Below are 14,113 nucleotides of genomic sequence, written 5' to 3'. Positions count from 1 at the left end.
ACTTCCTCCTATTTGTATCCTATTTGATCTCAGTTCAAACTGAAAAACATATAAAGAAATATTATTGGTGTATCAGGATGAGCCATATTAGCCATTTACAGTACAGTACAGGTCAGGACACTAAAGCATCTGTGTCCTGATCTTCCCTCACATAAAACTGTAATCCACTGCTCAGCGTACCTGTGTCTCCAGGTTCAGGTCCCCCTGGGTACTTCCCAGGCATCGACGGCCCTTCTTCCAGGCGACCCCCAGTAAAGGACACACAGTCCAGAATAACTTGAACGTTTTCTTTACTTAGAACTTCACACATTATATCCACAGTTGGCACATCATGGAATTCACATTCAACTTTACTGTCTTCCTCAGCTTTCCCTACTTTGCTGACGCTTCTGTGCGGTATACGTCCGCCCTGGCGGATAGAATAGAGTGCCGGCTTGGTCTTGACATCCAGCCACGATTCCTCCTGGGCAGCTCTCAGTTCCTGTTTCTGCTTAACGAACAGCAAGGGCGCCGTATCACCTGATCCTTGGGTCCAACGCTGCACTGCTGGTTCCGCACACAAAGACATCACACATCACACATCAGCTCCGTTGGCTGATGACTCCACGGCCGAGGCAACTCTGCAGGCGGACAGGTGGGGACCTCCGCCTATTCCTCACTGCTTGGGCTAGGTTGGGCTCTCACTCTCTCCTGCCGCCACCTCCATTCGGTGCAGCCCACACCCTGGCAGCTATGGGTGCAAAAGTGCTGCATCATGGCCGGTTCAAGTTCACAAAATGGCGTCACACCGCTTCTTCCTGGTTTTTCTTCAGGGTTCCACCTGTTCCCAGGGGGGGTCCACCTCCAGCAGCTCCACCCATGTGTTGTTAGTCAGTGGAAGGGGGCGAGACTTTCTCCTTTTCATCTGCACCCACCAGGGCCAGACCAGGGCATGCTGACAGGCCGGTTTTGGCACCCACAAAGGACGCGGTTCTCGTCGTTGTTTACTCCTCCTCCGCCATCTCCAGCCAATTCTACAGCCGCCATCTTGGTCACAGTAATGGTGTCAGACTTTTTCATCAAATAAGCCAAGTCCAACTCAGTAGACCGGTGTTGTCACAAAATCTGTAGTAGGCATATCCAGTGTTTTATCCACAAAATCTTCTTCAGAGACAGCAACCAATTGCTCTTTTTCCCATTCATCTTCCAGGGACACAGCAGTCGCGCACACACCATCAACTCTTCTTTCTGCTGGTTCTCCGCACGGGGAGGTAGTCGCATCCTGCCGACTATGCCTAATGTAAGGGGAGGCCAGGACTATATTCATGGCAAGAGACACTAAAGCACCTTACCTCTCAGCCCCTCCTGCACTTCACCCTATACTATGTACTAACTGTTTTGTACTAGAGTGCCCCCCTCTAGAGTCCAGCTGAGAGCACTATGCTTTCCCTGTACTGTACACCAATCATAGTGAACCTTATCCCACTATATACTATGAAGAACATGGAGACAAAGCAATGCAAGCTACCAAGAAGGGGTAGCAGTACCATATCATACATAGAATCATAGAATCGTAGAGTTGGAAGGGACCTCCTGGGCCATCTGGTCCAACCCCCTGCTCAAAGCAGGATTCGCTAAATCATCCCAGTCAGATGTCTGTCCAGCCTCAACGTAGTACATGTAACATGTAGCAATACCAGTAAACAAATAGGCATAAATACCACAGTGAACATTATTAACTTAACCCCTTTACAGCTTCAGTCTGCCACAAAGCGAAGATGGAACTGGTTAGCAGGTTAATCCCTTTTCTATCCCTTTTTAATTTCAGCAGAGCAGGATTTTGTATTTCATAATGAATTCAAAACCTTCTGTACTTAAAGTATAATTGTCATTTCAAGTGAACTTTTCTGTGACTGCCTTCTCGCTCCTCCCCCTCCTATCACCATAGAACTGTATGAGCACCAACTGTCATCTCCTATCTCTGTAATGGAAATATCTGTGTTCACTGTAGACAGATTTTACCCTGAAAATGAGAATTTTGAAAACGAAAGATCAGTCTAGGACGAGAAAGAATCAGATATTTTACAATGTTGCTTATTTTCATGTGTACGGTTGACTTATGAAAAAAAAAAATGAGGGTTACTCTTTAAACAGAACCTGTCTCTAGAAATAACTCCCAAAAAATAAAGGTGAAATTGCATTTTTTTTTTCTTACCCTTTCACCAGACTTGGACATTTTTTTTTTCCAATTTTTCAGTAACTGTATAGTAAAAAAAACTCCAGCTCCTGCCGCCAAAAAAAAAACAACAAAAACGTTCATACATGAATAAATGAAAAAAAGTTATGTCAAAAAATGGATGTGAAGGATTGCTAACGTGGACTAAGCTTCATTATCTATCACTGTACAAGCTGAGAACTATGACACGAGTCTACATTTTTGCGGACCACTGGAGAACACGTCCGCACTTAATTATTATCAACAGACCATAAAGCAGAAGTGCCGTAACATAGAAACACATATTTATAATCATCCAAACTGACGGCGAGCTCTGTAGCGTGCCAGCGGCTGCGATCCTCCCAGCGGTAAGCGTGCATGTTCGCTATAGCCGTATCATTTATAATATAAAGTGCAGATGTCCCGCGGAGTTTATCCAATGCACAGACTTATTGTAAACTGCGCCGTCTGCGGGATCTGACTATATTTGTACATCTTAGTCTGAGGTTACGTGATGTGACCCCTTGTTAATTCATAAGAGTTAATAAACTTTGTAGTATTTTTTTTTTTGTGCTCGCCAGATCAGGGGCCGACACCAAGAACACGAACTACTCCCCCAATTGCAAACAGGAAACGTCTTGTGGGTTGAGCAGCGAGGACCATGGATTGTCTCATCTGCTCTGACAGTCTGCACTTGTAGGTTCTGTCTTGTGTACCAGAAGAACGTTTCCTCTACAAGTTTTTTTTTTAATTTTTTTTGTAAGACCAGGAAATAGCATACGAAGAGAAATTTTAAAAAAAATTGTCATTTTGCTGTTTCTCTGGAAGCGCGACAGATTTTATTTTTTTCCCACTGAGCTGAAACGTTGGTGCCTGGTGTGAGAGGCAAAGTTTTGGGAACTTCTGCAGCTGCCTCTGTATGATCCATGTTGCTGCCCTATAGGGAAACACTGATCTATTGCTTTTAGGAAGTTTCTCAGGACCGACTCCTGTATCCACATTCTCGTCAGCTGCGGGACACGAGAGCCTCACAATGTTCTGCGCTCCGGCTGTGCGCTTCTGTCTTCTGACAGGTAGGAGATGATCACTTTCTTAGTTGAAGGACATGTCACACTTCGCGTAGTGCACATAATTGTGACGTTGCAGATATTGCGGAGCTGAATTTGTCATTTACCTCTTTAGCGTTAAGAATAATTGTAAGTTTATCTATAAAAATGCCTGGGTTAGGGGGAGTTCTATTCTTCCTTTTGCACCTTACTCAAAGATCCAACTCTGGATTAAGGTAATCCCCTCTCATTTTCAACTTAATATGGTGCTAGTTTAGATTACTACATACTATAGTAATGTATATATGTATATTTATCACTGTGATACACTGGGACAGTCATAATTTGTTATGGTGTTGTATTCCTTTTTTTGTTTTATTTTTCTCTGTATATGTCTGATATATTTCTTTTGTATTTACAGCGATAAAGTGATAAAGGCTCTGGCTGAGCCAAAACGTCTTGTTTATATCGCTTCTGCAATATGCTATATATTCTTGTTTGGCCCCCACATATCTTGTTTATAATAGAATGGACATTTTTTCGCATGAAACCTTTTGGAGTGTGCGGTGAATTAGATTATTTTAAGATTAGGACCTGTTGGTCCATTACACCTGCACCTCGCTATTGGACAAGAGTGCACACTAAACTATTCTGGGTTATGTTTTATGCACACTCCTATTTAAAGGGGTCGTCCAGTTAAAAAATGCTATAGCTGATACCTTTCTGATCAGTGGTTTCACTTTTATCCCCATTATAAAATGGCGCAGCAGGTCGGGTGCCTGACCGTCGCTCCGTTCATTCCCTTTGGGGTTTCTACAGTGGTCAGCAGCCTCATAGGGAATAAATGGAACGCAGGTCGAGCATGTGCACTGCTGCTCCATTCTTATAGATATTGCAGAAAACCATAGTTTTGGCTCAAGCGTGATGCTTCAGAGAATCGGATAGCATTTGGACCGTTCAAGGAGGCAGTGCACATGTCCGATTTTTCCCTCAAAGGAAAAAAATCACAGCATGCACAATTTGCCTCTGATAATCGGATGTCAGTCACCTATTCATGTCTACGGGACCGTGGAGAACATTGGACTTCACTTGGATGACATCTGAGTGCAGTCCGATTTTTACGGACAGGCTGAATTGAGAAGATGGAGAAAATTTTTTTTTCCTAATTCTCCACATCCAAGAACAACGGATCCCACTTTGCTTAGAGTCTGACTAGCACAATCAGAATGTTTTTCTAAGAGGGAGAACATCTACATCTGCCCTTAATGGAACAAAAATTACCCATTCTGCCGATTGCTGCTAGACCCATCGGCTAGACCCCACCAATCAACACATTTTCACCTATCCCATTGATAACTTGTTTTCACCGGACAACCCCTTCATGTGTATGTTCGATTCTTATGTCTAGAATATCCAAAAGCTTATGTGGATTTTGGTATTTTCTTGAGAAAAAAGTATAACATATGGTGTAATGGAGTGAATGGGTGATGAATACATCTGTATGATATATAGGTGCGTGAGTCCAGCTCATGAGATCACTGTTTTCTCTGAATATGGACTGCAAGCACAGTGTATTACATTAAAGGCGACTTTAGGTTAGATAAGAACGATGGGTCTGATATTTATAATGAATACATGGGATTGTCCAGGTTTGGCATGAAATTCTAGGTGACTGCAAATCTGAGAACCTTCACAACGTGTAGTCAGGATTCTGCAGTGGCGAGACGGGGCTCACTTGAATTGAACGAGTTTGCTCACATCTAGTCAGAATGTCACCAGAAGTATGCAAATGTCATACTTGAAGTCATATGATCACCCGGTGTAGCTGCTGCTGCCACCGCAGAACCCTAACAGCACGCTGTGAGTATTCACAAGTCTGCAGTCACAAAGAGTGACTAGAGACTTTCATGGCAAACCTGAACAAACACTTTAAGGATCTATTCATACTTCACTTTTTTTAGATGAATTCCCTTATGTGTACCTCCAAAGAAACCCATCGATGTATGCCATTATATAGACATACAGTGGCAAATACAGTATCTTCCTATGAATTCCATTACAAAAAAAAAGTGTATACCGTGTGTTTACATTTTTCATTGTACCCCTTTGTAATAGACGCACGCAGGACTGTGCTCTCTTAGGCCGGTTTCACACGTCAGTGGCTCCGGTACGTGTAGTGACAGTTTCCTCAAGTACCGGAGACACTGACACACATAGACAAATTAAAATGAATGTGTCTCTGCACATGTCAGCGTGTTTTCACGGACGCACGGTCTGTGAGAAAAACACAGAGACATGTCAGTGTTCATGGGAGCGCACGGTCCGCAAAAATGCTGAACACGTGCACACGGAGAACAGTTCACACTGTCCTCCGTGCTCACAGACGGCGGCTGGGGAAGAAGCGCTACTGTAAGCGCTGTTCCCGGTGGCTGGTGCTGACCGCGGCTGTCATTCTGCTCTCCTGCTCTGCTGGCAATAGTGAGCAGGAGAGAAGAATGAATGAAAACCTGACGTGGGGTCCCCCTCAGTTTATGAACCAACCAGACTTACAGCTGGGGGCTGCAGGCCTCAGCTGTCAGCTTCATCAAGGTCTCCACGTTGTTTTTTTAATTATTTAAATAAATAATTAAAAAAACAGTGTGGGGACCCTCTACTCTTGAGAACCAACCTTGATGAAGCTGACAGCTGAGGGCTGCAGCCCCCAGCTGTAAGTTTCGTTTCGTTGGTTCTTAAACTGAGGGGGACCCCACGTCGGGGTTTCATTCATTCTTTCTCTCCTACTCGCTATTCCCGGGAGAGCAGGAGCGCAGAATGACAGCCGCGGTCAGCACCAGCCGCCGGGAACAGCGCTTTTACTGTAGCGCTTCTTCCCGGCGCCGTCCATGTGGTCCTGATGCGGCACACGGTTGCCACACGTGTGCCACACGGAGGTACCACGTGTCCTCATGGACACACGGACATGGATAGCTTCGGTACCGGTTTTTCCGGTACCAGAATTATCTGGACTTGTGAGACCGGCCTAATGGAGAAAAAAAGTTATGCTAACATGCCTAGTGCATGCCACACACTTGCACGTGATGATTGTATGGGGCCCATCGATACTTTAGATGTATGCCGTGGGCTTTCCTCTTGCATACTGCAAGCATAGCAAAAATTAAATGACCCCAAGTCTCAGCTCTTCTACATTTATGTGAGTCTAGGTCCTAAAGGTTTCAGTTACTTAATTCAGGATGATTTGTAAGATTTCTGATAAGCACAATGAGTTAATGAATCTTTTTTTTTTAAAACATATTTGCTAACACTGTTGGGATTCATATTTGATAACTACATTCGACACACACACACTGCATGTTAGGGCTCATTCCCACTTGTGATGAAGGGCAAGTGGGTAGAGCGAGGCTAAGTGCCAGAATTGGCACATCTTATAGATGCGCCTTTTCTGGAGCAGCTGAGAGCTCATTTTTTGTAGCCTGGGGGGCCAGTATCCATGGCCCCTTCCTAGGCTATTAATATTTTCCCACAGCTGTCTGCATATCCTTTGCTGGTTATTAATTACAGGGGGACCCCACGTCATTTTTTGGGGGGTCCCCCATTTTAATAGCCAGAAAAATCTAAGTATACAGCTGTGAGCTGATATTAATAGCCTGGGAAGCTCCATGGGTGTTACCCCTTTCCCAGGCTATAAACATCTGCCCCCAGCCATCGGCTTTCCCTCTGCTGGTTAAGAAAATTACGCGGGAGCCCACGCCATTTTTTTCAGAAAAATAAACTTTTAATAATTAAATACATGTACAGTAAGCTGCACACATTGAACTAATTGTATCTGTCACTGACATATATACATCTATCTATTCTATGTGTATTTAATGTATGTAATCCATTTAATTTATCCTGCCGGGTCCTACTGGTTTTTACTGTACACGGCTACTGAATTGACGGCTTTTATTCTATCTATCTATCTATCTATCTATCTATCTATCTATCTATCTATCTATCTATCTATCTACAGTATCTATCTATCTATCTATCTATCTATATGTGTGTGTGTTTTGAAGACTATTTCCTGTGAAAATGATGTATAAATCACATAGAGAGTTGCTGTATGTAAAAGTTCATGTTGAAATCGCATTGCAGTCAGATAGCAATCACACGGCTGTAGGATGTAAATCGGAAACTAGGTGTAAAAAATCGGATTGTACTCGCATGAAAAACGCATGACACTTGCATTACACTTGTCCGACTTTGCAGGAACAAAATCGGACCAATTTTAAAATCGGTAGTGTGACTCCAGCCTTACGAACGAAGTCAGTGTAGGGGACATACCATCTTGGTGGTAGCTACATGTGTAAGTGGGAAATGAAACTTTGCAGGGAGTGAGACAGATGAATGTATAGCAAAAGCCTTCAATCTACCAAACAGGCCTGGAAGTGGTCTGCCTAATCTCTGAATGATAGCGATACATCTGTTTTTGTCACCAGCTGCCTGCATTGACTGTGCAATAACTCCATCTGTGCAGAAAAATGGAAGAAACAATTATCACCATTAGGGCGTTTGCACACAATATCTTTATCAGGCGCTTCCCTCCATAACCCATCTGAAAAAGCGCTAAACAAATCATAAAAATAATGAACATATCATGCAGTGCGATGTATGTGACTTACTGTTTATTTATTCTGCCTTTTGTTTGAGCTTCTTTTATTTGCCTCAAGTCTCTTAAGATACAAAGTGGTTAAAACAAGAGACCAGTCCCTTCTTCAGGCTGGAATCCGCTCAATAGCTTATTCAATACAGCTAAAAAAAATAAACAATGGGCAAAAAAATAGAAAAAAGATGCTTCAGGACAAATGATATAGGTGTGTCCTATTTATTATTAATTATTATGTTTTGCTCATATAGCGCCATTAATTCCACTTTACATCATCGCTGTCCCCATTGGGGCTCACAATCTAAATTCCCTATCAGTATGTCTTTGCAGTATGGGAGGAAACATGAGAACCCAGAGGAAACCCACACATACAGTACATGGGGAGTATATACACTCACGTGTCTTCTTTCTGAAAAACTTGCTGGCTTCGCACACATCTAATAGACATTGTGTACATATACCCTAAGAAATCTTTGCAAAAATTCTGGTTTTCTCCAGAGTTTCCCTTTAACCCCTTCCCGACCTTTGACGCCACATAGGCGTCATGAAAACCTGTGCCAATGCGAACCATGACGCCTATGTGGCGTCATGAATTGATTGCCCCCCCGCGGGTCGGGTGACCGGGGTCACAGAAAGGTCACAGAAAAGACCCGTACACAGAGGACCCTTCATAGTTAATGCATGGGGGCATGGCTTAGCTCCCACGTGCCTACTAGCACTCTGATTGGCTGTTAAAAGTGAAACTGCCAATCAGAGCGATGTGTAATATTTCACCAATGAAATTTTGTGAAATATAACAATCCAGCCATGGCTGATGCTGCAATAGCATCGGGCATGGCTGGAGACCGAGAAGTCAAACAGTGCTCCCTCCATTTCGACCCCCGACGTGTGCCCAAACAGTGGTTTACCCCCACATATGGGGTATCAGCGTACTCAGGAAAAATTGCACAACAATTTTGAGGGTCTAATTTCTCCTGTTACTCTTGGGAAAATAAAAAATTGGGGGCTAAAAAAAATATTTTTTTGGAAAAAGAATGATTTTTTATTTTCACGACTCTGCGTTATAAACTTTTGTGAAGCAATTGGGGGTTCAAAGTGCTCAACACACATTTAGGCTAGTTTCACACTAGCGTTTATAAGCGCAGCGACGGCCTGCGCACGGCCGCTGCTAAGCCCCGCCCCCTGCCGCGCCTCTGCCGGTAGCTCCGCCCACCGGCGCATGACGCTGCATGTGCCCTGCGCCCCCTATCTTTATCACTGGGGGCGCAGCCCGTGCGCAGTATGCGTTTGGCGGCGCATGCGTCCTTTTGACGGTGCGCCGACCTGCGCCAAACGCAACCTGCTGCAGTTTGGTTGCGTCGGCGCACCGTCAAAAAGGCGCATGCACCGCCAAACGCATACTGCACATGGCCTGCGCCCCCTGTGATAAAGATAGGGGACGCAGGGCGCATGCAGCGTCATGCGCCGGTGGGCGGAGCTACCGGCGGGGCGCGGCAGGGGGCGGGGCTTAGCGGCGGCTGTGCGCAGGCCGTCACTGCGCTCATAAACGCTAGTGTGAAACTAGCCTTAGATAAGTTCCTTGGGTGGCCTAGTTTCCAAAATGGGGTCACTTGTGGGGGGTTTCCACTGTTTAGGTACATCAGAGGCTCTGCAAATGTAACATGACGGCAACAGACCAGTCCATCAAGTCGGTATTTCAAAACGTCACTACTTCCAATCCGAGCCTCGACGTGTGCCCAAACAGTGGTCCCTCCCCACATATTGTGCACCAGCGTACTCAGCACAAACTGTACAACAACTTTTGGAGTCCAATTTCTCCTGTTACCCTTGTGAAAATAAAAAATTGCGGGTTAAAAAAATCATTTTTTGAGGAAAAAAAAATATTTTTATTTTCACGGCTCTGCGTTATACACTTCTGTGAAGCACCTGGGGGTTCAAAGTGCTCACTATGCATCTAGATAAGTACCTTAAGCGGTCTAGTTTCCAAAATGGGGTCATTTGTGGGGAAGCTCCAAAGTTTAGGCACACGGGCTCTCCACACTCGACATGGTGTCTGCTAACGATGGGAGCTAATTTTCCATTCAAAAAGTCAAATGGTGCTCCTTCCCTTCTGAGCCCTGCCGTGCACCTAAACAGTGGTTTCCCCCCACATATGGGGTACCAGCGTACTCAGGACAAACTCGACAACAACTTTAGGGGTCCAGTTTATCTTGTTACCCTTGGGGAAAAAAAAGCTGGCCAAAAAATAATTTTTGAGGAAAAAAAAATATTTTTTATTTTCATGGCTCTGCATTTATAAACTTCTGTGAAGCACTTGGGGGTTCAAAGTGCTCACTACAAATCTAGATAAGCTTTTTGGGGGGGTCTAGTTTCCAAAATGGGGTCACTTGTGGGGACTTTCTACTGTTTAGGCACACCAGGGACTTTGCAAACGCAACATGACGCCCGCAGAACATTCCATCAAAGTCTGCATTCCAAAATGGCTCTATTTTCCTTCGGAGCTCTCCCATGCACCCAAACAGTGGTTCCCACCCACATATGGGGTATCGGTGTACTCAGGACAAATTGCACAACAACTTTTGTGGTCCAATTTCTCCTGTTAGCCTTGTGAAAATAAAAATAGCGGGCTAAAAAATCATTTTTGAGGAAAAAAATTATTTTTTATTTTCACTGCTCTGCGTTATAAACTTCTGTGAAGCACTTGGGGGTTCAAAGTGCTCACCACACATCTAGATAGTTCCTTGAGGGGTCTAGTTTCCAAAATGGGGTCACTTGTGGGGGAGCTCCAATGTTTAGGTACACAGGGGCTCTCCAAACGCGACCTGGTGTCCTCTAACAATTGGAGCTAATTTTCCATTCAAAAAATCAAATGGTGCTCCTTCCCTTCCGGGCCCTGCCGTGTGCCCAAACAGTGGTTTATGACCACATATGAGGTATCGTTGTACTCAGGAGAAACTGCCCAACAAATTTTAGGATCTATTTTATCCTGTTGCCCATGTGAAAATGAAAAAACTGAGGCTAAAGAAAATTTTTGTGAAAAAAAAGTCCTTTTTTTTATGGATCAATTTGTGAAGCACCTGGGGGTTCAAAGTGCTCACTATGCATCTATATAAGTTCCTTGGAGGGTCTAGTTTCCAAAATGGGGTCACTTGTGGGGGAGCTCCAATGTTTAGGCACACAAGGACTCTCCAAACGCGACATGGCAACTGCTAAATATTCCAGCATATTTTCCATTTAAAAAGTCAAATGGCGCTCCTTCCCTTCTGAGCCCTGCCGTGCACCCAAACAGTGGTTTATGACCACATATGAGGTATCGGTGTACTCAGGAGAAATTGCCCAATACATTATAGGATCCATTTTATCCTGTTACCCATGTGAAAAGGAAAAAATTGATGCTAAAAGAAATTTTTTGTTGGAAAAATTAAAATGTGCAATTTTAACTTCCACGTTGCTTTAGTTCCTGTGAAGCACCTGATGGGTTAATAATCTTCTTGAATGTAGTTTTGAGCACCTTGAGGGGTGCAGTTTTTAGAATGGCGTCACGTTTGGTTATTTTCTGCCATATAGACCCCTCAAAGTGACTTCAAATTTGAGGTGGTCATTAAAAAAATGGGTTTGTAAATTTTGCTGGAAAAATGAGAAATCGCTGGTCAACTTTTAACCCTTATAACTTCCTAACAAAAGAAAAATGTTGTTTCCAAAATTGTACTGATGTAAAGTAGATATGTGGGAAATGTTATTTATTAACTATTTTGTGTCATATAACTCTCTGGTTTAACAGAATAAAAATTCAAAATTTGAAAATTGTGAAATTTTCAAAATTTTCACCAAATTTCCATTTTTTTTTCACAAATAAACGCAAAAATTATCGACCTAAATTTACCACTAACATGAAACCCAATATGTCACCAAAAAACATTCTCAGAATCGCTAGGATGTGTTGAAGCATTCCTGAGTTATTACCTCATAAAGGGACACTGGTCAGAATTGCAAAAATGGCAAGGTCATTAAGGTCAAAATAGGCTGGGTCATGAAGGGGTTAAACCCATCTTCGTGTGTACAAGGGGCAATTTTTCACAGAAATAAATAATATCTATAACTATATTTTCTTTTTCTGTCTTGGGTCAAATCTTTTAAGACTATTTCAGAGACAACTTCAGCCAATCACATTGGCTGTTACTTAGCAAGAGATTTTTCATGGTAGGGCAATCAGCTGTCGATATGGAAGCGGTCCCTGTATTGCAAATGGATTGTCACAAATAGTGGAGCATTGTACTTGATTTTCTTTTGCAGTTCCATAGACTATGAATGGAGCAGAGTCAAGCATGCAAACCTCCACTGTAATTAATAAGCCCTGTTTATGGTTTCCAGAGCCAATTCTAGGTATTGGTAAATTTTCCTTGGAAGAATATTGGAGATATAACTTCATGTCAATCATTTGTATCCTATTTGGCATGGGATAATAAAACCCCCTTCCTTTGTGCAGGAATAAAGCCTCAAAAGATTGTGAGTGACAGATCTCACACCTTGAGCCAGCTAAGCTCTGGACAAAAGGCTTGCTTGCAGAATGGAATCCATAACATAGTAACATAGTTAGTAAGGCCAAAAAAACACATTTGTCCATCCAGTTCAGCCTATATTTTGTCAGAATAAATCCCCAGATCTACGTCCTTCTAAAGAACCTAATCATTGTAAGGTACAATATTGTTACGCTCCAGGAAGACATCTAGGCCTCTCTTGAACCCCTCGACTGAGTACTCCATCACCACCTCCTCCAGGCAAGGAATTCCAGATTCTCACAGCCCTAACAATAAAGAATCCTTTACTATGTTGGTGGAAAAACCTTTTCTTCTCCAGACGCAGAGAATGCCCCCTTGTGACTGTCACCTTCCTTGGTATAAACAGATCCTCGGTGAGATATTTGTATTGTCCCCTTATATACTTATACATGGTTATTAGATAACCAACCATCCTCTGCCTTCTATCACTAAGCCAGTTACTTGCCCTTTTACACACATTTTCCCCCAGACTCAGCATTCTCATTTTGTGTACCAACCTCTTGTGTGGCACGGTATCAAATGCTTTGAAAAAATCTAGATATACCACGCCCAATGACTCACCTTGGTCCAGTCTATAGCTTATTTCTGACCAAACTGATTAGATTGGTTTGACAGGCGCGATTCCTCATACACCCATGCTGATATGGTGTTAAACAGTTATTCTCATTGAGATAATCCAGAATAACATCCCTCAGAAACCCTTCAAATATTTTACAAACAATAGAGGTTAGACTTACTGGCCTATAATTTCCAGATTCACTTTTAGGGCCTTTTTGAATATTGGTACCACATTTACGCCAGTCCTGTGGAACAGACCCCATCGCTATAGAGTCCCTAAATATAAGAAATAATGGCCTGTCTATTACATTACTTAGTTCTCTTAGTACTCGTGGGTGTATGCCATCCGGACCCGGAGATATATCTATTTAAATCTTATTTAGCCGGTTTTGCACCTCTTCTTGGGTTAGATTGGTGACCCTTAATATAGGGTTTTCTTTGTCTCTCGGCATTTCACCTAGCATTTTGTTTTCCACCGTGAATACCGTGGAGAAGAAGGTGTTTAATATATTATCTTTATCCTCGCAATCTACCAACATTCCTTTCCTCACAATTTTTTAAGGGGCCTACATTTTCACTTTTGATTCATCTACTATTGATATAGTTGAAGAACAGTTAGTTTTACTCTCCTTAGGCTAGTTTCACACTTGCTTTTTTTTGCAGCGCGTTTTTCCCGCAAAAAAACGCATTGAAAAAACGCATATAAAAGCATACAACTGCTGAGTTTTTTTCAAGCATTTTTATGAGCATGCATGAAATAAATGCAGCGTTTTTATGCATTTGTATGCGTTTTTAGTGCGTTTTTACCGCGTTTGCGTTTTTTCCAAACATTAGGTGGCCCCTCACACTAACCCAAACCATGACTTTACTAACCCTAACCCTAACCCTGACCCTAACCCTAACCCTAACCCTGACCCTAACCCTAACCCTGACCCTAACCCTAACCCTGACCCTAACCCTAACCCTAACCCTGACCCTAACCCTTAACCAAACCATACCCTGATCCTAACTCTAACCCTGACCCTGACCCTAACCCTAACCCTGACCCTAACCCTAACCCTAACCCTGACCCTAACCCTAACCCTAACCCTGACCCTAACCCTAACCCTGA

The 14,113-nt window shown here is 43.2% G+C and overlaps 1 protein-coding gene across 1 annotated transcript in view; it reads left to right on the top strand.

Moving 5' to 3' along the window:
* Positions 1–2,838: 2,838 nt before the first annotated feature.
* Positions 2,839–14,113, top strand: part of ITGA1 (integrin subunit alpha 1) — a 249,680-nt gene continuing 238,405 nt past the window's right edge. Inside the window, exon 1 of the mRNA XM_073583398.1 lies at positions 2,839–3,267. Coding sequence (XP_073439499.1) covers positions 3,228–3,267 — 40 coding nt within the window. The 5' untranslated portion in view covers positions 2,839–3,227. The remainder of the gene's footprint in view (positions 3,268–14,113) is intronic.

This window comes from Dendrobates tinctorius, unplaced genomic scaffold, assembly GCF_039654945.1.
Source record: "Dendrobates tinctorius isolate UK_male_01 unplaced genomic scaffold, ASM3965494v1 ptg000078l, whole genome shotgun sequence".
Lineage (NCBI taxonomy): Eukaryota > Metazoa > Chordata > Amphibia > Anura > Dendrobatidae > Dendrobates > Dendrobates tinctorius.
This window is presented reverse-complemented; position numbering and strand designations above follow the sequence as displayed.